This window comes from Ixodes scapularis, unplaced genomic scaffold (genome assembly GCF_016920785.2).
Source record: "Ixodes scapularis isolate PalLabHiFi unplaced genomic scaffold, ASM1692078v2 PGA_scaffold12__126_contigs__length_90152505, whole genome shotgun sequence".
NCBI classification, from domain to species: domain Eukaryota; kingdom Metazoa; phylum Arthropoda; class Arachnida; order Ixodida; family Ixodidae; genus Ixodes; species Ixodes scapularis.
The window spans coordinates 28,385,577-28,410,134 of NW_024609838.1; the positions used below are offsets into that span (position 1 = coordinate 28,385,577).

The 24,558-nt window shown below is 45.4% G+C and overlaps 2 protein-coding genes across 4 annotated transcripts; one reads left to right on the forward strand and one right to left on the reverse strand.

Annotated features, from left to right (window-relative positions):
• Positions 1-145: 145 nt before the first annotated feature.
• Positions 146-19,214, forward strand: LOC115316621 (DNA-binding protein SMUBP-2). 3 transcript variants are annotated; one of them, XM_042289487.1, is made up of 18 exons: positions 146-201; positions 677-753; positions 871-1,034; positions 2,683-2,875; positions 4,951-5,066; positions 5,302-5,456; positions 6,016-6,216; positions 7,622-7,846; positions 8,463-8,560; positions 9,747-9,929; positions 12,534-12,652; positions 13,322-13,416; positions 13,501-13,624; positions 16,297-16,473; positions 16,930-17,122; positions 17,197-17,314; positions 18,104-18,257; positions 18,297-19,214. In XM_042289487.1, exons 1-18 carry the CDS (start codon positions 175-177, stop codon positions 18,791-18,793), a joined length of 2,916 nt encoding a protein of 971 aa, XP_042145421.1. In that variant the 5' UTR covers positions 146-174; the 3' UTR covers positions 18,794-19,214. The 3 variants fall into 3 exon arrangements, with proteins under 3 accessions (XP_042145421.1, XP_029831907.3, XP_042145420.1); XM_029976047.4 differs by having other exon boundaries at positions 146-398; positions 18,104-19,213; XM_042289486.1 differs by having other exon boundaries at positions 18,104-19,213.
• A 2,724-nt stretch (positions 19,215-21,938) lies between these two features.
• LOC8036876 (nucleolar complex protein 2 homolog) lies at positions 21,939-24,558 on the reverse strand. The gene has a single exon (XM_002412052.5). It carries the CDS (start codon positions 24,470-24,472, stop codon positions 22,109-22,111), a length of 2,364 nt encoding a protein of 787 aa, XP_002412097.4. The 5' UTR covers positions 24,473-24,558; the 3' UTR covers positions 21,939-22,108.

Genomic DNA, 24,558 nt, shown 5'->3' on the forward strand with positions numbered 1-24,558 from the left:
AAATAAAAATATATTACTGGTCTAAACAGTTTTTGTGTCAATCATAAACTTTTATTTGTTTTACGATCGGCAACTTACATATTTAGTTTACGTTATTTTTATTAAAAAAAAAATTTATAGATAATGCTGCGTCATCTATTCTATGTTTCGAGGAAACCCGCGACTGCCCGCGACATGCCAGCTGTTCTTGCGGTGTTAAAGGTACGAGTAATGCAGTGTTACTAGATTTGAAGCAATAAAAATACTAGAATCGTTTGTGAGAAAATGCGGCCATTTTTCAACCGACGAAACGACATTCCGTGTGCTCTTGGCGCTCTTGGCATGCTTTGAAGTTTGAATCATCTTTCGGACTGCTCGGATGGTTTAGATCGACTACAAAGTCCAGAAATTGATAACCGGTAAGAAAGACAGCGTCTGAGAAGTGTCAATAAACCCTTAAATTACTTCCGAGCGAAGCCTGTGTAGTGAGTTAGTGACTTTAATGACGAATTACTTACCCCACGATGCTGCATACAATATAAAAAGCTGCTTATTTGCGTGCTTTTGCACTTAAATAATCTTACAATCATCTTCATACAGCGGAAAACCAAAACGAATGCAGGTTGGCGTCGCAAAAAAAACAACAGCATATATGTTTTTTGTTTTTTTTTAACGATCATTGTGTTTGGTTTTTTAGATGAATCTCGATGACTTTGTCAGCAAGCACTTGGAGCTGCTTGAGCTAGAGAGAGATGAAGAAGTTGAACAAAATGCGTAAGTAATGAAAGCCAACATGTTGGCATGCAGCATCCAGTGCAGACGCCAGTCGAAGGTGGAGGCACTCTTTGGACACTAGGTTTGGTATACAGCTGCTTCATTTCTTTTTTCTAGGAAACTGCAGGAGAAGTTTTCACTCAAGGAGCTTCAGAACAAGGGACTGTGCATCACGAGGCTTTTGTTAGGTTCCAGTCGCACTGGTCTGTACGGACGGAACATCTGTAGGTTCAGATCCTCCCACCATGGCGCGCCACTCCCGTCTCACAAGTTCTCGAGCGGTAAGCAATGGAAACAAACAAAAATTATGCCAAAATCACTGCCGTCGCTACTCTGATTCTCGACGAAATGTGTTGGCGTTTAGTGCAAGGGTTCTGACTCGGTGAAGGGTGGGAATTTCAATCTTGCAACGGTCCGCATACACTGTTGTGTTTGGAGAGCCAGTCTGTTGTCCCGGGCGTCGACGGTTTTGGATGCAGCCAACACAGCTTTCCTCAATCGCCGCCTACGGTCCACACACTCTTGTCTTCTAAGAGCCAATCTTTCCTCCTGGGTGTTGGTGCTTTTGCGCAAACGGCGTCGTTGCTGCGCCTCGGTTTTACGTTGTCGCACCTGTTGTACCACCACCACGGCCTCTCGATCCCCTCCTCTCCTGCTTCCGCGGCACGTCTTTGGAAGGGAGCCAGAAGACTGTTTCCCTCTTGTAAGAGGGAGAGTGGACATATTGGGGGCGGGAAATTGGAGTGAAAGAGTATGGGGGGAACCACGTTGCGGCCTCGCGAAACCAGTCCAGTCCAAACCACAGCCGCCCAAACGAGAGACGGCTGCGTGCACCAGAGGGCAATAAATGCTGATGCACTTAATAAAGAAACTATGATGGGTCAGTCAACCCGAGACCTTCAACTCTGAATCCTAATTTTTCATTTACTGCCGTCAATGGGAAGAAATATCATTATCGGCAACTGTAGTACAGAACCACAGACCAGGATAAAAATTTGAGGCTGTCACTTACCGGTGAACCATCCCTTAGCTTTGTAAACTTTTGTTGCAGTTTAGTAGGGCCATTGTGCCGTACGTTGCACGTTACTTTGCTTCTGTAAAGTGACCGCAGTGGAAATTAAACTTTGCTTTTTTGAAGAATAAGAGGGCAAGCTAGTTCCTATGTAAGGAATTTCCTCAGCTTCAGCTTCGATTATTAACTTAAGACACACTTTCATCTGAGCAATCATCCGCTGTAACTAGACAAGTCAGCTGGCATCCCTCTTGGATACGTCACATCTTGGTAATGCGGACCCCGTTAATATCCCGTAAAATACCGAGCATTCCGCCCATTCTACGGTAAGCGTCCACTCCTCAATTTTGTAACATTCGAAAAATAACACAAAAGGCATATATTTACATATTATTTACCTAAGAAGCGCCCATCCCCCTGTTTTACACGATTATCTATAAATTGTGACGGGGCGCTTGCTCACAATTTTACTGTAGATTCTCTTCTGTGGAGACGAACTGGGTAAAATACACACATTTTTGTCTCATTATTACGGACGATTATCTAGGAAAACAGAGGTGTCGACAATAACTACACATCACTTCTCCGACTGGCGTGTGTACTGCGTCCTAAAATGTGATCCCTCTATTTCCTCCTGATGACTTCGTAGAAGTGTCACGCTGTCGCCGGCCACGATAGTGACACCGCAACGGCAGCGTCACTCGCATTCGCTCAAACGTTTTGCCGGGACTTCTAGCGCCGACTGCCAGGATGGCTACATCCGACAGCATGACACTCCAGCTTCTATGACGTCGTTCGTTGCCACTTGGGGCCACTTTTGATGTGGGGTAACATTCTAGGCACCGACCACTTAGTGATCAAGCGACCATTTTTAACCAAGGGCTCGTTGGTGATTCGGGAAACCCGTTCCATCCTAGGTGACATTGCCGGGGTGGTCGTGGCCAGTGACCCTGGAAGGGAGGTCGTCTGCTCGGGCGTCGTTTCAAACGTCTCCCAGAACGACGTCACGGTCGCCTTCGACGAGGGGCGCGACGCACTGGACGGCGACGATGGCCGCACTTTTCACCTCCTCAAGCTGGCGAACGACGTCACGTACAGGAGACTCAGAAGGTAGCCGGGTAAACTTGTGTCATTCAGCGTGCTTGGAATTTCTGGTACCTAAACTCGCCGTACCCAGCATTTAGTTCCCAAACTGGCGCTCATATAGGTGTCGTAAGCTTAATTTCGAATAAGCCTTGAAGCTCCCTTGGAAATTGGTAATAATGAGGATATAAAAAACACAGATTTAAGTTGTTGGTGTGGTAGAGCGACGTCGTTTATGTCATGCAGAAGCAACGTGAGGTACATGTCATGTGCCGACACCTTTGTAGCTTCAGCCTCAGTGATGGAAGTGTTGCGCCATTTGTACCAAATTGTGCCGTGACCGTAAGTCTGCTACACGTCGCACCAAAATTACATTTTTCCTAAAAAATGTGCCACACCTGAGCCAGGATGAGCCTAAACAAATAAAAAAATATAATATTGGTCGACATTAATATAAAAAAAAATAGAAGAGAAGGAAAATGGTAAAAACATGTATTTCATGGCGTATCTAGTTACCATAGCTAAACTTTGCTCGTCTACTGCGCTGGCCACGCCATCGTCCAAACTTTCGCATAATGATATCGGTGATGTCACGGAGCTAGAAGCTGCGAGAAAAATTCTTGAAATGGAGGTATGGCGCCCATCACGCTGATGAGACAGAACCAGGGTGTCATACTCCTGATGAGATCTTTTGATTTTTATCTGAGCTACATGCCTTCATGCCTTGGCTAAATCACCGCTCGTGTCAACCGTCACCACATGGCACAGGCACGCTTGCATCGAGCTTCACTGCGTCGCATCGGCGCGTTAGGAGAGGTAGCTTATGTGGGGGAACACCCATGGGTTAGCGCGGGGGGCTCGGAAATTGTGCGCAATGCTATTCTAGGTCGACCTTCTTTTTTGTTTTTTTGGTATTGATTGTAGGTTGACTTTTAATTTGAAAGAGCAGTTCTGACAAAGAGAAGGAAACAAGAAACACGGACCTATATTTGAATAAATAGACAAGGTAGTTCCTGCGCAGCAGTCAATTGAAGGGCCTCGAACTCCACTGAACTCTGGCTCCAATGCTCCTAATTCTTGCAGGACTAGGAGTATCACTTTTAATATCTTGTAGAACTTTTTTTTTTTATCAACGTTTTAGCGGGTATACTAGTTTTTTCCCTGAATTTTACGTAAATGATATTGACCTGCTACATTAACTCTGAGCATAAAAGAGGAAGCGGGAGAGCCACTTTATCTCAACTGAAGTATCTTACTATGATTAATTTTTCAACCATATTTTTTTCCCCATTGTAAACGGAATCTACTTTGACCTGTGCCATATTCCTAAAAAGACAGTTACGTGTCATGTACTTTTCATGATCATTTATACTATAATGATTACAAAGGATACTAAGTAAAACAAGTCACTATGAAAGATAACCCTGCATTATTATCAAAGATTGGCTCATTTAGGGGTACAATTATTGTTTCCTTTTCAAGTGATGTGCTAACACAAGTTGGGATCTATTTTAAAAGGGTCAGTGGCTGCCCCAACCAAGATTTTGTCTTCTACAAAACCTGCTGCAAAAAGTCAAATGTCGCTTTCATCACTGGAGTCTGTCTGCTTAAAATCGGCAAGAAAAAGCAGACACCCAGAGTATGGTATCTGCTATCATTTTGGAAGTCACAATCTTTTTTCCTTCAAAAGTCAAGTTAGTTAATTTTATGACGGCTTTTATAGACCATGTTAAAAATTACATGAATTATGTTATGTTTATAGACTTCATGTTGAAGCCAAAGCTGTTGGTTTTTTTTGTTTTTTTTTGGGGGGGGGGGGGGGGGGGCTAAAGCACAAATGATATTATGGGCTTGTGGTTTTTCAGTAGGGTCAACCGTGCAAGAAGCGGAAGGGTGATTGCAATCATCATAAGTACCCGTCCATCATGGTAACCTGTAGCCTACAGTTAAACAGGATGTCGGCAGATTTGCCGGTTCCTTGACAATTCACCAAAATTACACCTGTCAATTTTTTTCTGGGTTTCGTCAATGTCTGTCACATTGATGTGGAGAGTGTGCATTGGATTTTGTTCGTCCTTCTCGTTGTCTGCGTCTCCTCGTAGGACCTTGGAAAAGCTGTCGAAGGACAAGGAAGTTAGATACTCGAGCCTGGTCGAAGTATTGTTTGGGACAAGCACACCCGGCGAAAATGCTGAATCGTCGTCCACTCCTCTTTTAGGTGAGCGTCTGCTTCGAACAGCAGTTCAAGCTCAGGTCTCTTTTGCGAGTACTCGTCACACCACTTAGTTGTATGCATCTAAAGGTTAACAGTTATTATTCACAAAGACTCGTTTGCAATACAATGGGGGTGTAAACAACAGTTACTCGGAACACACAAACCGGTTGAGGTGTTGAAGGGATGGGGACAAAGGTTAAGGTTCGATGACGGCTCCATCTTCTGTCGTCTCTCTTAGATTTCTACAACGACAACCTGGATGACTCGCAGAGGGAAGCGGTACGGTTTTCCCTGAGGCAGAGGGAGCTTGCCGTCATCCACGGTCCCCCTGGCACGGGGAAAACGACCACACTCGTTGAGGTCATCCAACAGTGTGCCAAGCGGGGGGCTAAGGTCAGTTGGCTTCCCGCACGGGCGAGCGTTCTAAGTGTTGGGACACGAGAAGCTCCAAAATTTCTACTCTAATGCTAGTAACAGTAAATCATGATTGCCTCGATTGTGCATCCTTAACTTCGAAAGGGCCGCATATGGGCCAATTTGTGGGATTCGGTTCTTCACTGCCTAGGCTCTTGTTGACAGTTTGTTTCCTTAATACGTAAAAATTGTTTGTGAGGCTGCCATTTGATTACCGGATTCGGCTCTGGACAGGCTTGACCTCCTCGGTGGTATTGAGGCAAAGTGTTGGCCTACGGCTCCCCAGTTGGCAGCTTCGAATCCCGGCCAAGGCGCCTGAAATTTGATAGGAAGAGGTGCTGTGTAATCGAGATTTCGGTTGCAGGCTGTAATTTCAGCGACCGTATTTTGTTGATAATCAGGTATTGATCACAGTTCTATATTGGCCTCATTATCCATTCATCCTTCCGCAGCCGGAACGGAGCTTTATATTTTCACTGCTCACTCTGATGTGAAAATAACGAGATTTCCCTTTTCTCTCTTTTCCATTCTGGTAAAGGTCCTGGTATGTGCGCCTTCCAACGTGGCGGTCGACAACCTTGTGGAGCGACTGTCGAAAAGCCCACTTCGGATCGTGCGGTTGGGTCACCCTGCCCGGCTACTGCCAGGCATCGCCAAACACTCCTTAGACGCCATCCTTGCGAGCACGGACGACTTTGGGATCGTGGATGACATTCGCAAGGAAATTGACGCCATCGTGGTAGCATACCGGCCCTGTCTTTTACTCATTGTGGATGCTTTCGAGGGTAGCGTTACAAGTTGTTAATTGACTGCATTGCCTCAAGATCCCTTGTGGTCACCTCGACTGACGTAATTAGTGTATCGCACCGTAATAGTCCGTTTGTGTCTACTCTTTGGTTTAGTGCATTTTAGAGCACAGCTCTTAGGCGCCTGTTTCCGGCTTGAGCGGCGTCGCCGTCGCCGCCGGCGTAATCGTGAAGTCACGTGACCTGCCCCAAGTTACGTGACCCCACCCCCAGGTGTTTACTCAACTCCACGGTGTTCTAATAGGGGGCATGCTGTCCAGCTTGTTCTCCCTGGAGCTCGGTGTTTATTCAACTTAAGACCTGTGGACTTGATTTTTATGTCATCTTTCTCAATAGAACACGGTATAGCGGGCACATTGGTGTAGGGGGCACACTGTAACGTATAAAGTGTTAACAATAAACGAAGTAGCATCGGCGGGATGCAACAAGCCGTGTTCCTCCCGAAAGCAGTCGAAGAACGCATGCTCGACCCACTTCGGCCTTTGTGTTGAGCAGGTGCTGTACACATGCACAGTGCGCATTGTTTATGCCGGACAGAGCAGCTGCAAAAGAGCTCCTCAGGCTACGGGGGCTAACATGAGCCCCATCCACACGCAGACGCAAAATTTGGCTGCGCCAGCCGGGCGCTGCATCGTTGTCGTTGTTTGTCCTCGCTGCTGTAGTTCTAGGATTAGTTGCTGGAGGCATGACAGTGGGATTTCCTCCCCGATACCCAGTGTGAAATTTTGTGGTCCACCGTGAAGGTTAGCGTTGTTTCCACGGTGTTGCACCGTTATGAGAGCACGCTTTGTTTGGGGTCTCATTAGCGCGCACTCTTGTGTAAAGGAGACAACAAGCGAAGCCACACGCTTGCGCAATAGTTTGGACAGCATTGGAAGACTGTGGAAACCGCATTAGCCTCAACCAAATGTGCCACAAAAGAGTTGATGCTGAGTGTTGACTGTGGCAGAAAATGGGGCACAGACGTGCACTTCTTTTCTTCCCTGTCTCCGAGGAGCATACTACAAGCTGTGTAACTTCGACCAGTTTAAAAGCACCTCTTGTTGGGCTAGTTGGTGATGAATGTTTTGAACCATGGTTAAAAGCGCTAAAAAGACAAACACAAGAGAGAAGCCTGTGTTCATCTGTTCTCTTGTGTTCATCTTTTTAGTGCTTTTAACCATGGTTCCAAACCTTGACCAGTTTGCTTGCACTCTTTCTCTTTCACTCGAGTCTGAGCATCTGAACAACGTTCAGACGTGCGAAGCGTTTGATCAGAAACTCGGCTACCAAATGGTTTGATTCAAATGAGCTATCAGTACCCCTAATTCGCCCGGTCATCAATTCTACTCTTTTCAGTCAGCAGCATCAAAGAACAAGGCCAAGGACGCCTATTACAAAGTGCAAGGCAAGCTAAGTGAACTCCGGAAGGAGCTGAAGGAACGCGAGCGCAAGGCCATGGGCCGAGTCCTGACCAATGCCGACGTCGTCCTGTCAACCCTCACTTCCGCGTCCGACGACGGCCCCCTGAGGAACCTCCCGCGGAGCCACTTTGAGGTTGCGGTCGTCGACGAATGCTCGCAGGTGATTTCTTTGTACGGTTGCCACACGCATTAGATTCCATTTGCAGAGGCAGTCCACAGAAACAGATCTACAAGCAGTTCTAGCTTTTGTGGAACAGCAAGTTTGTATGTTCCACACCAGCAAAGAGTGACGTCGACTCGTGCGAAGTCGTATCGCGTCGCGTGACGTCAGGTCGCGCGACATCAATTTACTTGCTAAATTTCGTGGGAAAATTGACGTTGCGCGATGGTAGCATTGTACGACGTCACGGTGCCAAATCACTGTGTCACATGGTCCCGATCTCCCATTAAATTTAACGGGGAAATTAATGTACAGTATGCTCTTTGTCACTCTTTGAATTGACTGTTCACTGTCTTCTAAACAAATTTAAGTTATTGCTTGTTAAAACCTGCATTTCATGCATAATAGGACTTTGGAAGTAAAGGTCACTGGTAATTTTTGTTTGTAGCATTGCATTTGTGTTTCGGTTTAGCATGCAAATCTTGTTTGTGCTGATTGCATTTTTTTTTTTTTGATTGCTGCGATTTTAAAATGTGCGTTGACAGCGGACGTTTCAGATATTAATCTACTGAGTAATTTTCTGTCTGATAAGTGTCCTGGGCATTGTTTGTGGTAGGCGCTGGAAGCTGCCTGCTGGATGGCACTCCTCCGGGCTCCGAAATGCATCTTGGCTGGCGATCACCTCCAGCTTCCACCCACCATCGTATCCGAGACGTAAGCTCGAACTCTCCCTGCATGTCTGCAGTGTGGTGTCGGCCGTCGCGGGCTGAATTAACCTTGCAACGATGAACTCGTTAGCAAACTTGGACAGAAATTTCAGAGAGTTCCTGTACGTACAAACATACTTTTGTGAAAGCCCCTTTGGCCCCTAGCTCTGCAGGTTCCGAACTGGTGGCTCTGTAGTTTTTAAAGAAAGAAGCGAGCTAAATGTGGATACAAAGAAATGCTTATGCATTGTGCTTCTTGCTACTATATGCTCTCTCATTGCTTTTAACTTCTGACAAATAAAATAAATCAAGCTGAGGACGACGGGAAGGAGCTTCAGCTGTCCCGCCTCCAGCGCAAGCTTCTACCTTCAGCAACGTTTCAACGTCTCATGCACCTCAAGTGCGCATGCACGGTGGAAGGTGCGCCCGCTGTTCTTATTCAACCAGTGACTATGGTGTATTTTATTTGTAACTTTAACAATCGATAACTGTGTGACCTTTCGCATTTGAGATTTTATTTTTTATTCTTTTTTTATTTTCAAGAACATATTTTAATGGGATTTTTTTTTTTTTAAGTACTATAGCATTAAAAATATGTTAATGTGCAGCTTTTTTTTAATTATTATTATCATCTAATGGGAGCACACACAGTGCTTGCAAGCTGTCCAGATTGAGACAGCATCGAAGGGAAGTATTGAGGACGAAAAGTTGTCGCCTTTGTTTGTTCGGTTTCATTTTCGCGCGTCTGCTTCCAATTAACGTTTCGGCGGTCGCGCACTCTGAACCGGATGTGCTGGAGAGAGCTTCTGTGTTGGACGACGAGTTCTGATCCTCTTATTTCAATTTCAAGAAGCTTTGAGAGTCTGAATCGAAAAGCCAGCACTCGTATTTCGCCAATTGCGATTGCCACTAGCCCAGGAGCGATCGACACTACCCAACCCCCTCCAGCATGTCACTTGAGAAGAGTGTCGAATTTCAAAACTATAAATTGCCCCAGCAAAGCCAAACATGCTGCGAACAAAAAACAAATATAGTTCCTCAAAGACATAGCAGAGAGCAACACCTCCCGGGGTGCTTGCAGTTCCGCATTTAGGCGGGAACTTTTCAATGTATATAATCGCCTTTGTACATCTAAAGTGGCGGCTGTTAAAGGGTTAACTATGTCACTTTTGTCTCCCGTTTTGTGTTTTCAGCGCTGCGAAGGAAGGCTTGGCGGTCACGTTGATGGAGAGGGCCCTCATCCTTTACGGAGGCAGCATCAAGCGGATGCTGAACATGCAGTACAGGATGCACGAGGCCATCATGAAGTGGTCGTCGGATCGCCTCTACGAGGGGCGGCTGGTGGCCCACGCTTCGGTCGCGTCTCATCTACTCAGGTTCGCACATAGCCGCCCCTGCCTCTTCCTGATCTCATCAGAATGTTTTTGTATAGCAGAATTTAAACTACCATGTTTTGATGGAGCTGGGCTAGGATGTTAGGGTGCAAAAGAGCTGGCGATGATCAAACATGATGAACTATAACCCGGAGACTAGGGAGAAAGATGATGATGAAGGAATTTAAGAACAGGAGACTCGAAACACAGCTAAAATTTCGGCTGTGTTTTGAGACTCCGGTTTTTCCTCTCCTTCATTGTCGTCTTTCTTGCTATAGTCTGAGAATTATAGTTCATCAAGATGGGCTAGATGGTTTTTCATCTCGAACCGAACACCTAAAAACCAGGACAAAAATAAGGAAGGGACAACATGAGACATAAAATTTTTTATATAGTACTCGAAGCATCAAAACTTGGGGTTTGAAAAACGAAAAGGTTGGATATTGTGAACCTGCAGAAGCTGCTAATCTGATGACCAATCTTTGAACTTGGGTATTTTAAACTTCAATGAGACATAAATCAAGTATCAAACCGGCTCATGAAAATTAATACGAGCAAATGTAAAATGGTAAGGTTCTCGAGAAGAGAAAAAGTTACAGAAGACATGTGCTATATTATTAACTATGAACCCATCGAAAGAACTAATTAGTTTTGTTTTCTCAGAATTACTTTTTTAAGTGACCTGTCATGGAACAATCATGTCAATGCGACAACAAAAAAGGGCAAACAGCATGTTGGGATTCTTGTGTCGGAATTTACAGCACTGCCCTTTAAAACTAAAGGAAACTGTGTTTTTCTTTTGTCCGTCCAGTATAGTACCCAAGGACAAAATGTCTCTCTTATAAACTAGAAAGGGTGCAAAGTCACTGCGCAAGATTTGTTTTAAATAATTGTATGTTTAAAGTGAGCATCACAAATATGAAATTGCAATTGAAATGGAAGCTGTTTGTCTTGCAGAAGAAAGGGCCTAAGACTAAAATTTTTCTGCTCTTTTTATATTGTTGCAACCTGCATCGGTAGAGATTACTATATTCGAAGCCTGTTTTACGTGTCAAAAAGAGTAGATACTCAATTCAAAATTGCAACTGTTCACTCTTGTTGCAAATCTTTTTTTTGTTTGTACAGCATTAGAATGGAGTCTGCTTAAAAAGAATGTGTTCCCACCTGCATTTCCGCCCGACAACCTTTTTGAGTCTCTCACCTTACAATAATGCTTCAAAGGTGCTTGAGATATTTATTAATAAACAAACGAATAAAAGCAAGGTTCACTGAAAAAAAACTTGTAAACTTATTCGAAATCTGACAGAGCTACAAAAAAGCAATAGCAGTTACGAAATCCACATAAATGTTGTAGTTGTCACGTTTAATGTTTATAGACCTCTTTCGCTTAGTCTTGTCCCCAGCCACCCGGTAGGCACATCCGGTATGGGCATTGAAAAAAAAATAAATAAAACATTTCAACCTGAGAATATAAAAAAAAAATAGAGGGGAGACAAAACGAGAATGGGTGGCAGTTACGCTTATATCCTAATGTGTTATATTGGCATGGCGACGGCAAAACAATGTTTTCGCCCATACTGGAAGTGACAATATTTCAAGATGGTGGCGCTTTCATGAAAAAAGTCTAGAAGGTTCCAGATATTTTTGTTTTTCATTTTAGCTTTCTTATTCGGTGCCCTCTAAATTTTGTCTTGAGACTTCATTTCAACTAAAGTCGAGTCCGATTATATCGAACCGGGGTATTTCTATACATCTATTTCGAAGAGTAAAAACATCCCCTTGAAAATCCCACGTAAAAGTATAGGCACCTTGTGCGTCTGTATCAAACTCCACCACCGGAGACCTTCGATACGTTGAACCTTGCGCCGCGCTCCTGGTAGGGATGCTTTTCCTGAACGCTGCCGTCACAGCGTGGTTTGGCTGAGGATCAACCATGACTCTGGCCAAAGGCAGCAAAAGGTGCAAAGGGGCAGGGGAGAAAAGTAATACAGCCTTGACTTCTTAACCCCCAGTAAAAAAAATATAAAGGCGTCTTTAGCTAGCCATTGTGCAATCATGCTTGAATGCCTTCTTTGTCTTTGTTTTGCCGTTTTTCTTTTTCATTTTTTGCTGTGTTTTGTTTTATGGTGGTTCCTTTTTTGTTGCTTGTTTGACTTTTTTTTTTGTATTCTTGTTGATTATGTTGTTGAAATCGCGGCAAGCACGTTCGTAGAGCAGCAACGTGCGCGCAGACAGTGCCTGCAGTTCTCGCCAAATATGCTTTAACGACGTTCTGTTGTATTTAGCGGTTCTTGAATGCCTTATTTGGTAAGCTCTCGTGTGTCACAATCTTCGATATTGGCAGAGACGTGCGAAAATTTCAACGAACTTCTGTATATCTAACTATCGATATATCATATGATTTTGCAATCCCCTTTGAATTTGATATATCTGAGTTTGACTGCAGTATATATTCTCAAATACATTTGTTTATTCTCAGAATGAGATAGCAGACAAAAATAGAAAGAAATGGGTAGTTTGCACTTGCTTGTCCCACTTGGATCAGACTCATTATTTTTATGCCTCTCGCAAACTGTTATAACCAATCATTGTCTCGCTTATGCTCAGGGACCTGCCTGGTGTTGAGGACAACGACGACACTGCAACACCGCTTCTTCTTATTGACACCGCCAGCTGCGGCATGACTGAGCTTGACACTCCCGACGACGAATCGAAAGGAAACGAAGGTGGGTGTGCTTGCCCACTATCTTCTGTTTTCAAAGAAAGAAGTATGCTCATCTAGACAAAAAGTTATCCTAAATTATTAGGTTGGCAGTATGGTTGTTCACTCCTTAAATAAACACTGAACATAGGAGGGATAAGAATTTTCTTTCTACGTGATTATGACAGGCAAATCTCGAAATAAATGTCTGGAGAAAAAGCTTTTTTTTTTTTGCTCAATATTTATGTTACAATATGAACTTTTCGATTTGCAGGCGAAACCAAAGCTACCCGTGTGGGATGATGATAGCGTTTGTACTCAACTAGTGTGCAGTCTGATGTCTAGCGAACTCGGAGCGCTCACTAGCTGGGTACAAAGGCTATTATCATCCCACAGGCATGCGGTTTCAGTTTCGCCCGCAAATCGAGAAATTTGTGTTGTAAGATAAATATTGGGGAAAAAAATGTTTCTTTCGACAAACATTTTTTGAGACTCACCTGTCCTAACCAGGTAGGAAATTTTTTTTTTCCTAGGTTGTGTTTTTTTTTTAAATAGAGTAAAAAAATTGTCATTGTGTGTGTCAGGTAGACCATCATTTTATTAGGGATTTCCCCATAAATCAAATGGCCCTCAAATAAACCCTGTCAGTGTTATATGTTCAGCACTCACCGTTTACTTTCTGGAACTTGTTCAGGGGAGGCTGACCTGGTTGCGATTCACGTGGAACGCCTGATATCCAGCGGAGTCGATGCTTCCAGCATTGCAGTTATCTCTCCCTACAACCTGCAGGTGGGCTGTGTTGCATTACCTGCTGTCATCGTCAAATTCACATTAGGCAGCTAGCGGTGTAGCTGATTTTCTACCCTTCTACAGGTGGAGCTGATACGGCTGAGGTTGTCGTCACGTCACCCAGGCCTAGAAGTGAGGTCGGTAGATGGGTTTCAAGGTCGTGAGAAAGAAGCGGTCGTCATGTCTCTCGTGCGCTCCAACGATGCTGGTGAGCCTTTTCTCTTGTGCCGTTGACTCTGTGACAGCTCACTGCGTGTGCAGGCTTACTGAGGTCCATTCGTCAAGATCGCCTAAACTAGTCGTATACCGTAGCAAGAGAGTTGATTTTGTACTGTAGGCTCTTATAAGTTTGAACCCCAGGAAGCCACGAATTTTGTTTGAATTATCTGAAATTTATTTAAATATGATGCAAATAAAATTATGATTTGCCATATGAATGGCTACACATACTAAGCAGATATTTGATGATTTCCTTTTCGGAGGTCTACTGATCATCAGCAGGTATGCCACATGTAAAACATTTGTGAAATGTATGACATAAGTTTATTTAAAAATGTTGTTTATCGTGGACTGTTTAGACAGCACATGACAACTCTAAACAAATTAAGGCAGTTTTCATAACAACTTGTACAAACGCTGTCTTGTGGACCTACGCCATGCTGCCACATCACAGCGTCCGCACAAGTTGCTATGAAAACTTTTGCGTTGCGCTTGTTTTCATAGCCCGTGTGTGCCCACTTGAGCCCCGTTGAGTGCACTTCTCACTAAGCACTGGTGCACTGTGGAGGAGCTACACCCATGAAAGCAAGCTTCGCAGGTGTTCCCTCTCTGCAGTGCTCTGGTGTTTGGAAAGAAGCATACTCAAGTGGGACTATCAAGAAAAAACAGTAGGAATTGCACGAAAATGCCGTTCGAATTAAGCGGCTTATGAATACAGTACCGTAATATCCCAAGTCATTCATTGCCAACCCCCACCGCCTGAAATTCATAAAAAGGTGGGGTGGGCTATGTCTCAATGGGTAAGCACGAAGCATTTAAAAAAAAAGCGCAAGAAACGCCCTTTTTTTTACGTATCTGGCACGGCTTCACAGGAGATGCATTAAACTCAAATTAGTTTTAATATTTTATACAAGAATTGCTAATGAAAGAATGTTTTACTATTGCAAAGTCCGTTGCTTGTATACGTGCAATGAAAACCGTCGATCGGCGTACAGCGCGAACGTTTGTTCCTTGAAAGCACGCTTTTAACACCCCTGTGTTCTCTTTGTTAGTAAAAAAAAAGGTGAACAAAAAAATAAAAAAACAACAACCAGGTGCAACGAACGAGCGAGCGGGCGAAAGAAGCGACGAAGAACGTTGCTGGGGAAACAACAAAGTCAGCGATCGTGTTGGCAAATACTTTGGTGTCGGGCCAAGTTGGGCACCTTTTCATTCCCAAGGAGCAGGCTCTTGTGCAACTTTCTTGTTCGTTGCATACACGCGTGCAACTCCGACTTCGGGGTCACGGAAATCGGGGAGAAAATGCGTAAAGAAAGTCTTTCCCTCCTTCGTTTTACTTCGTCACGGATGTCCTCCAACCATAAGGTCCGTGGCCGCGTCATTTGGGAAGGATGAATTTTCGCGTATCGCAGAATCCACGTTGGGATATTTGTAGGAGTAAGCAATCACTCGGTGAGATTTGTTTTTTGGAAATCGATGTTCACCGAAAAAGTGGGGTGGGCAATGACTCGGGGATAGGCGGTAATAACATAGCGGGACAACCGGTATTTTGAAATTTGTTTGAATTAGCCAGGAGTATGAAACATCCGAGTTTGAGTTATCGCGAGCCTACTGTATTAGGAGTGTGTGAATTCCTGAATAGGATGTTCCCTCTGCACTTTGAACACCACGGTAAGCAACCATGTTGATTCAAAAACATGAAATTTTGCTGTAGAGGTACTTGGACTACACAATCTAGACAAATATACTTGATGAAGTGGCCTTGTTGCAGTCTATGAGGAAAAGAAATGTAATGTATATATTGCCGAATGACATGTAAAAATGTGTGGAAGTAAAGCATGACTATTGCGCCGGGTCACTAATTAAGGAAAAAGAAACTTATGGTGTGGATTACCGCAAAAAGCTGAGGGTAAGTGTGGGTGGTCGTCGGATCGACTCTGTCTGTATCGAACTGCCATCTGCTGTGTGGCTAAGCACAATCGCGCAAAAAGCTTGCTTATTGAGAGTGTTTCGTGTTTTCGGTATATACCGATGAACACCGAAAATTAATCCTCGAGGTGGTTTTTCTGAATCAATCAAAACCGAAAAACACAAAATTTTGGCCGTCCTGGAAGAAAAAATAAAATAAATAAACACCCGCTTCATGCGAAGAAATTTTCTGTGCTATCTTAATTTTTTCTCGTTGACCCAGAACACAACCCCACTGAACTGTCCTTGTGGTTGTTCCTCTCTATCGAAACCACATTCCTTGCCTAGTTCCCTTTTCTTATCTTTACCAGCACTACTGGCAAAAATATTATAAGTTATAAATTATAATATTTTCTCCACCAATTATACAGTCATTTTACAACACAAGCCTGATAAACACCGATTTCTTTCCAGCATTGAAATTAGACACCGAAAAATACCGATGCAAAGGAAAAAAAGCACCGATAAATAACCCCAGAATTTGAAGAAAAATAAATACCAAAAACAAAGAACCCTACTTATGAATCAGTGAGCAAGCATCTCTATTCCAAAATTCCAGATAAAAGCATGAGCATTGCAGGCACTTGTAGAATTGTGCTACGAATCGGAGTTCTTTAGGCAGTTGAGAAGAAGCTTGCTGGGAGGAGATCATGCTCGAGATGACTCGCATAAATATTCTTTTCCGTCTTTCAGGGAATGTTGGGTTCTTGGCCGAGGACCGCCGGATTAATGTGGCAGTCACGAGGGCACGACGCCACGTGGCCGTTATCTGTGACACTGTCACGGTATCGCGCCACGACTTTCTGAAGTCGCTTGTCGACTACCTCACTTCCGAAGGGGAGGTGAGGAGCGCTCGAGAGTACAGCTCTGGTAAGTTTTACTCTTGCTTCGAATGTGGCTACCAGTGGTTCATTGACTAGTAGAAGTTTATTTTTTGTAATTGAGTCAAATTAGCTGAAGGATGAATTTTTCTGATGATATTTAGGTGGTTTAAAATGTAGTCCCATTTCAGACTGCACACGTCTCAAGCATCAAGCGATAAGATCTATAATGCACCTTGGCTAGTACAATGTTTGGATCATTTGTGGCACCGAGGTTGTAGATATCAAAAAGAGTCTTTCTAACTTAAAGCACAATCAATTGGTAATGCTGTTATGCTAACTTTGATATGAACTACGATGCTAGCCCTGTGCGTCAAGTTTTTCGGTACGTAAGGGATCTCGTGAAGAAATATAAACACCATACTTGAGATACGAAACTGGAGAAAAAAAGTTGACAATTTGGAACGGTGGTTGGTTGGTTAAAAGAGAGCAACGTTCTACGCAGACCTGGAGCTGTGCTCGGCGGTCCGACCGCAGGGGCTGTGGCTGAACGAAGAGAAGAAGAAGCCAGTCAAGAAGCCAGGAGCCAAGTCAAAGACGACAACAGCCCACCTCGGAACACTGCAGAAAGGGGGTGTTCAACGTCAAAAATACCCCGCCACAGGAAACGACACCCGGCAGCACTCCCAAAAACCAGAGCAAGTTGTTGAGCACACATTATCATTTGCTTTGGGTACGAGTCGAACGTGTTAACCCTTCTGTAACCCTCCAGGGACGACGTCACCCTTGGACGGATATGCAAGGAAGTGGAAGCGTTCGTTGCTTCGGGCAGCACCGAGCAGGCATTTCCTGCCACTTTGACAGCTTATGAAAGGAGGCTCGTTCACGAGGTGCGTCTTCTCAGTTACTATCCTCGTGTTATCATGAACGAGCGGCTTGTGATTTAGCCGTGCATGGTGTGTAGACCCCTTTTGAGAGCATGCCCGTGTGTTAACGCACAGTAGCTCTGAACACGTGTAGCGAGGGCACGTGTGGCAGAACCCAGGGACTCTGGGTTCAATCCCCGCCCCTGCCCGTTTCGATCTGGAGGAGCATTATACCGGAGTGCATTTGTGTAATCACTACTGTACCACAAGCTTCAGAGTTGTAGTGATACTGCACTAGCTTAATTCCTCATCTACTGCAGAGACTCCAGGCGCCCATTTCGGCTGAATAACTTCCTCCTGTATAAACATACTCACAACGCAGTTACTGTCGAGACCGGTTATAACGAAGTCGGTTATAACGAAATAGCGGCTACAGCGAAGCGATCACATTTTACCATTCCCTATTGCATTTCGTTATAACCAAAGTCCGTTATAATGAAATAGCGGATATAGCGAAGTGATTTCCAATTCCCACTGACTTCGTTATAACCGATCACGACAGTACTGCACAATGGTGGACACAAAAGGAACTGCCGAAGTTGGAATTCCCTAGAAATGTTTCCAATATCATATCACTTCGTCACCAGTTTGTGTAGCACAGCATCAGACTTGTGCATTGTGCAATGTCGCCTGTTTCGCTGTCAGGCAGTGTTTCGAACTTTCTTACAATGGGCACGTGTATTTGAGAAGGGGCCTATCACTACTCTAGAACACGTTTGAAGTTTTTTTTTTTTTTTTTCTTTTCTTTTTAAGGTTGCCGAACGGTTCAGTCTTCTGCACGCCAGCGAGGGCGACGGAGAGGAACGACACATTGTACTCAGAAAGCGCGCTGAAGCCAAACCGTCACCAAATCGACCTTCTTCCGAAGCTTCTGCAGAGAAAACCACCGGCACCAAAAAGTCAAGCCCGAAAGAGCAACAGACAGTGTCGAGATGCCCAGATAAAACACCAGAATCGGACGACGCATCCACACCGTCCGACGAGTCAGACGGTGCAGAACACTCGGCGGCAGTTGAGCAAGCAACTAAGCCGAAGGCATCGGTGTCTCTTAGAAAACAAAAGCAAAAGAAGCATGTTGCAAAGGCAGCGAATGGAGACACGAAAGATGAAGACGACTTCGACAAACTCATTGCGAGCGTCATGGTAGCAGACCGAACGTGCGCGGACCCAACGTGTCCGGAGAAACTGCACACCGTACTCGCGGGAACGGGGGGACCCTGTCCCTTTTGTAAGCGAGGCTACTGCTTCAAACACGCGCTGCCGGAAGCGCACGGTTGCGGAGACGAGGCTCGTGCGCACGCCCGTGCGGCATGGCTCAAGTCTCGAGGGGGCACTGTGGCTCCGCCCAGGCTGAGGCCCGACAAAAAGGCGCAGGTTCGCAAGGAGCTTAGCAAGCAGCTCGCCAAGATGGCAGACTCCAGGAAACGGCAGACAAAAAAGTAGGGTGGGTGTCTGGTGCTGGTTAATTTCTTTGAGCGACCCCGTTTTGGCTAGTCCGGTGGATGTGTGGTTTGGTGGAAGTTGGGATGGGCTCGCAGGTTTTACGCGGGCCCTGTATTTTGTTTTGTACAAAGATTGCCAAAGACTGTGATTAAAGCGAGTTACCACTTCACTGGCATTTTGGTTTTCGGCTTCCACTAGAGGCTTATTTATTTATTTATTTATTTCAAAATTCCGAGGGCCTGATTCTTAGGCCAAGTGTAAGGGGCGTATTTAACAAAAAAAAAGAAAACATGCAGATATGAATGTATGTGCAACAAATGTGACAATTTAATAATTCAACGACGGAAACTAAATTAAATGTTTTTATCCAACATTTCTAAAAGAAAGAAAAATTACTATAATGCTGCGCACGAAAGCAATGTAAATGAATAAAATGCTGTTCAAGGGCTTTACTGAGGTTGGGTGACTGAAAAATTTAACAGATTGGCCGGAATGCCAAGTGCTCGCGTAAATTATAGTCCCACAAAAAAAAAGAAAGAAAACAGTTTAAAGGGCCATTGAATTGAAACAAAGAAATGTGTTTTTTTAAACAGTCAGGTTGGGAAACTCGTGTCAAGAAATTAATCAAATTTTTATATTGACGGCACAAGGTTTCTTTTAAATTTTGCGCGCAAGGTCTATGACATCGTGGAATAGTCATACACTCTCTCCACCTCAACAAGATGGCCCATCCGATCCACCTCCATGCGCCCAAAATGCCTAGAAAAAACAAGTGGAAAGGAGGTGACTACCAACTAAATCGTGTCTCGCACCGTTAATGTTGCTCTAAAGAAATACTTTTTTGCGGAAAATTAATTTTTTGACACGTGTGTCCCATCCAGACTGTTTAAAAAAAACTTTTCTTCTTTTCAGTGGCTCTTTAAGGTTTGCATTTGGTGAACCAACAGTAATGCACATTTTTTTAGTTTGTTAGATGAACCAACAGTAATGCTGACCTTTGCTGACCTTGCTGATGAGCTAAAGAGGCCATCAAAAATGGGACAGAGAAGAATAGATGCACGTTAGCACGTTTAGCAACAAGAGAATGTGTTCTAAGGGATGGCCGCTGCTAAGCATCGTTTGCATTTGCCATTTGTATTTTTTCACAGCGGCTGTGCAATCTGTTGTTCCGATGACAAAATGCCAGGCTTTCCCCAGATAGATTAAGCTAGCTACAACTAAGTCTATTGTTTATGCAATTGGGAAGGTGCTTTTTTTTTTAGTTTATATTTTGTCTAAAATTGGGGGTTTATTGGAGCTTACTTTTGTTTAGATTTCCAATTCTTCAATGATCCAGGTTTAATCTTGTGTGTTCCCAATTTTTGAGAATCCCAAATCAAGATAAATAATATCGAGACAAATATATCCTGCATTCATAAGAACTTGCTCGTGTCAAATTACATTTTTTTCAGCTGGACTTCGCAAAATTGGTGTTTTTACGTGCCAAACCAACGAAGGACATCTACGAAATTACGGTCAGTGCGCAGGTGTGCTGGTGTAAGTTTATCATGATGGTTTTAACCTGAGACTAAGGCCGAAGGAGGAAATGTTTTTTACACTGGAAGAGGAACTAACAGGGACAGGGTAATAGACACGCTGCCTGTCCCCATTACTTCCATTCAACCATAACAAACATTTTTGCCCCAGTTTTGAGTTAAAATCATCACGAGGACACCTGGCACGCCCTAGCCGAGAACGAGGGATTAATTTTCACCACCTGGGGATCTTTCAATGCGCAACCCAAATCTAGGTTACACGGCGCCTTCTCCGCAACAGGCCTCCGTCAGAATGTAAGCACCTCGGCTGAGATTTTAACCCGCCACCTGGGCATCAGTAGGCTGACACTTTGCTCCGGAATCGCAGAAGTGGCAGCCTACTTGGCATTGGCACCCCTTGTGATACTAACAGTCCGATGACAGAACTCGCAAATAATTTGCTTCATGAATGTCGTAGGTATTTTAGAATCGCCCAACTGCTGATGCAATTGCTGTTAAGCTTGTTTTCCTCCCATATCATTCCACATATGGAAGGTATGGTATGGAAGCTTCAGCCTGCATCTCTTTCCTAGAAAATCTATAGGTTTAAAGCTTTCAGTTATAAAGACACAACCCCTCCTTCCTGCAAGAAGCACGAATACCTAGTATTTTCCAAACCGGAACGGCGACTTTTTTTCATGGCCCAGAAGTGCAATAACCCTGCCGTCCTGAACCAAGCTTGGCGAGATGCGCAGTGAACCCGCTTTCGTCAATGGTCAGAGATTTGAAAGGATACTGGAGTGGTTTCTCGCTGACCATGGGTCGATAAAACTGATTTGTAAAAAAGTGTTTTTTTTTGTAATTGCGATTTTGAAAATATTTTTAAATTCATATTGACGAATTTTAATGGCGAGAGCTTTGCAGATTTATCAAAAAACTGTGAACCCTAGCTATGACCCAACACTAAAGAACTGTGCATTTTCTGCCATGTCCTTTTATATTGACCATGTAACCATCACAAAGTTGCTTGTAGGCTGTGAAGCCGTTTAACAAATTTGCATAAAATACAACTGCAAAATAATGCCTGCCCTAAAAAAAGAAAAATAATAAAGTTTTGTTGCATTAGTGTGGCGAAAGCAGTGGCAGCACAAATTGTGATCCATTAGTGTGAAAATCTTGTGTACACAATTGTAAACTAGAAGGCTGAAACAGTTGGGTGCCATCCTCTGCGGTGACAATGTAAACGTGACTTTCTTATTAGAGCCCGTCAAAGTGTGGGCTCTGCTTGCAGCAAAAGAACCACACTCGAACTATCCCAATCCGTTGCAGCAAAATGACCACGTCTAACGTACCGTCTGCTTTTTTCTCTTTCTGTCGCTCGCTCTTGGGGGGAAGCCTGGAGCGCACTCATTTTACAGAGCAGAGTGCCACTGCGTCTCTGAACACGACGTTTTCACCCCTGCCGGGAGTAACACTGACACACTCGAGGAAAAGGGTCAGCTGGCGCTCTTGTCCAATCAGTGCGACGACGAGTGCAGCTTCGGCGTTCGGCTAGCAGGAGTCATTTCGACTTCCGTTTCTGGCTGGGCAACAAAAATGGTTAGGTGCCGGCCATACAACACATCCCTCGCTACAAACCTCGGGCATATTTTTATTGACCAAATATTTAACGCACCTTTAGCATTTTGTACACTCTTTCCTTGATTCATTAGCTCCTAAACCATGTAGCTTCACAACAGCTCATACGCCTAATCAACGTTTCCAGATCCCCCGCATTCCTTCCTGCAACCGGATCCAAAATCTAGTCCGACAAGTCGTCGTCGTCGTTTTGACTGCTCTCCTCTTCCTCTTCCGACGTAGACGACAACTCCATGTCCTGAACGACATCTTCGTCTCCCACGGCAACCTCCTCTTCCTCGGTCTTGGCCTTCTTTACTTTCTTTTGCTTCTTTGCCGCCTTCTTGGGCTTCTTCTCTACCTTTTCTTCGACTTCTTGTTCCTCGCCAGAGTCGGATCCGGTGTCGGATCCAGACTCCGGCTTGGGGAGCTTCTTGAGCACCCTCCTATTCGCTGCTGTGTCTTGCTTCTTACTCCTCAGCTTGCTCCACTGCTCGTAGAACCGTGCGCACGGCGTGCCCTCCTCACTCCACTTCTCTTCGAGCCGCTCCAAGCCAACTTTATCGCTCAAGGCGACGCCACAGTTCTTACGCCGCTCCTCGATGAACTTGTAGTTTTCCTCCATCTTCTCGAGCAACTGCCTGACCTTCTTGTTGTAGTTCGCAACCTTGCACTTCTTCGCAAACTCCCGCAGCTGCACCATCGCCAGCAGCACGAGCTCCGGAAATGCGACCGAGCTCGACATCTGCGCGAGGTACTCAACCATGAGCTCATAGAAATTTTCTATGACCGCGTCGCGGAAGCCGCTCTCCTTCATTTGTGTCGGCGAGACGCGGAGGGCGCAGCTGAGGTCAACTGGACGCATCGAAGTGGACGAATGCTTCAGGTCGAAGTTGACGATGGTGAACACTTGAAGCAAGTGGGGCAGGATCGGAATGAAGATGTTTGTACCGGCGGAGACCTGCACGAGTCCTCGAACTAAATGGAACCGCAGCGGTACAAACTTGGCTGCCGGGACCAGCTGTATGGTGCCCACCACCGTCTGTACCAGTGGATAGACGAGGGCTCGCAGGTTCTCACCGTGCGCCGCGGAAGTCGACAACAGGTGGCACCAGAGCAGGCAGCAGTGGACGTACTGCCAGTTGTAGACTGCCTTGCAGGTGTCCTTCTTGCGGACCGTGAGTGCATTGCGGAGGTGGATGGCGAGCTGGCGGATGTAGAGGAAGGCGTGCTGGTAGGCGAGCCCTTCGTCGATCGCGTAGGCCTCGACGAGCGTCCGCTTCATGAAGTTGATGAGGGGCCAGGTCGACGGCGACGTGAACTTGGAGTTCCGCACGTATGACATGTACATATGCTTGAGGACCGTGTCCAGGTAAGGCCGCGGAAGATTGCGCACCGTGCGGACGAGGCAGAGGAAGGCCACGACGCGGACAGTCTCTTCCCCCTCGCACCAGAGGGCAACGAGGCGTTTGAGCAGCGTCTTGGCGACCTGCGGGAAGGCAACGTAGTACGGGACCAGGAACAGGACGTGGCGCAACAGGACGGACACAAGCTGGGGCTCGGTCACGGCCGTGGCAAGCTTGACAACCTGCATGAGATAGACCTTGACCGAGAGGGCCACTTTTCGCCAGGAGTGGCACTTGGTAGGGTCGAAGGGTTTTACACCGTCCTTGGGCACAGACGGTTCCGGTAGATTTAGGACCTTGTGCAACGCCGGCAGCAGATCGTTTAGACAGAGCTTGACGACTGCGTTGAAGATGGTCTGGCCTTCCACTCTGAACGGACACTGGTGTTTTCCGGTCTGCGGTGTGGCCGACTCCCCTTCGGCCTGAAGTACGGCGGCCCGGAAGCAGGAGATGACGTCTGCTATCTTCTGGAAGTCGGGCTTGGTCCGTAGGGCGAGCTCGAACTGGCGGACCTGTTCCAACTTGAGGATCTTTTTGTGCCTCGTCGGTTCGGCAGGTTCCTCCTCCGTCTGGCCGTCGCCGGCTTCGTCATCGTCCTCTTGGTCGGCGTCATTTGTGTAGAAGTCGAGGAGGTCCTTGTCATGTTCCTCTAGGTACTGGTAGAAGTCCGGATCGGTGTCTTTGAGGTTTCGGATAATCTCCTTGTTCTTCTCCATGTCCACGTCGGAGTCGTCGCTGCTGCCTTCATCATGGTCATTTTCCGAACCTTCGTTATCGAAATCGTGCTCTGCTATGTCGCTGGTCTCTTCGAGCTTCTGAGCTTTCGTACGGCGAACCGCTTTCGGAGCCTTTATTTTACCTCGTGTTTTCTCGGGCTCCTCTTCTTCCGAATCCTCGTCCGAGTCTTTCTCCGAGCGTATTTTCGATCTTTTCTTCTTAATCTTCTTGTTTTTCTTCGGTACGTCGATCTGCGCCGCATCGTGCTTGGGAGACGTAAAAGCTGCTTTCTTGGCTTTTTTACCTGGGCTTGGTTCAGGAGGTGCTCCCTCAGAGTCAGACGAAAGTCCACCGGCCATAAACTCTTCCACGCTCACTTCACTAAGTTTCTTTTCGGTTTTCGCACGTTTTTTGACAGGGCCCATGGTTCGATCGCGTTATGTGCACGTGTTCGACGCAGCAACGTTTACGTGCTGTAGTTTTGGCTTTTTCCACCAGATGGCGGGGTGAT

What these genes read in the sequence shown, in the direction of transcription:
- LOC115316621 (XM_042289486.1), top strand. Translation starts at nt 175, where the DNA reads ATGCCAGCTGTTCTTGCGGTGTTAAAG. An exon ending in GTGCCAAGCGGGGGGCTAAG is followed by an intron (nt 5,457 to 6,015) that starts GTCAGTTGGCTT and finishes ATTCTGGTAAAG; the next exon opens with GTCCTGGTATGTGCGCCTTC. An exon ending in CAGCACTCCCAAAAACCAGA is followed by an intron (nt 17,123 to 17,196) that starts GCAAGTTGTTGA and finishes GTAACCCTCCAG; the next exon opens with GGACGACGTCACCCTTGGAC.
- LOC8036876 (XM_002412052.5), bottom strand. Translation starts at nt 24,472, where the DNA reads ATGGGCCCTGTCAAAAAACGTGCGAAAACCGAAAAGAAACTTAGTGAA.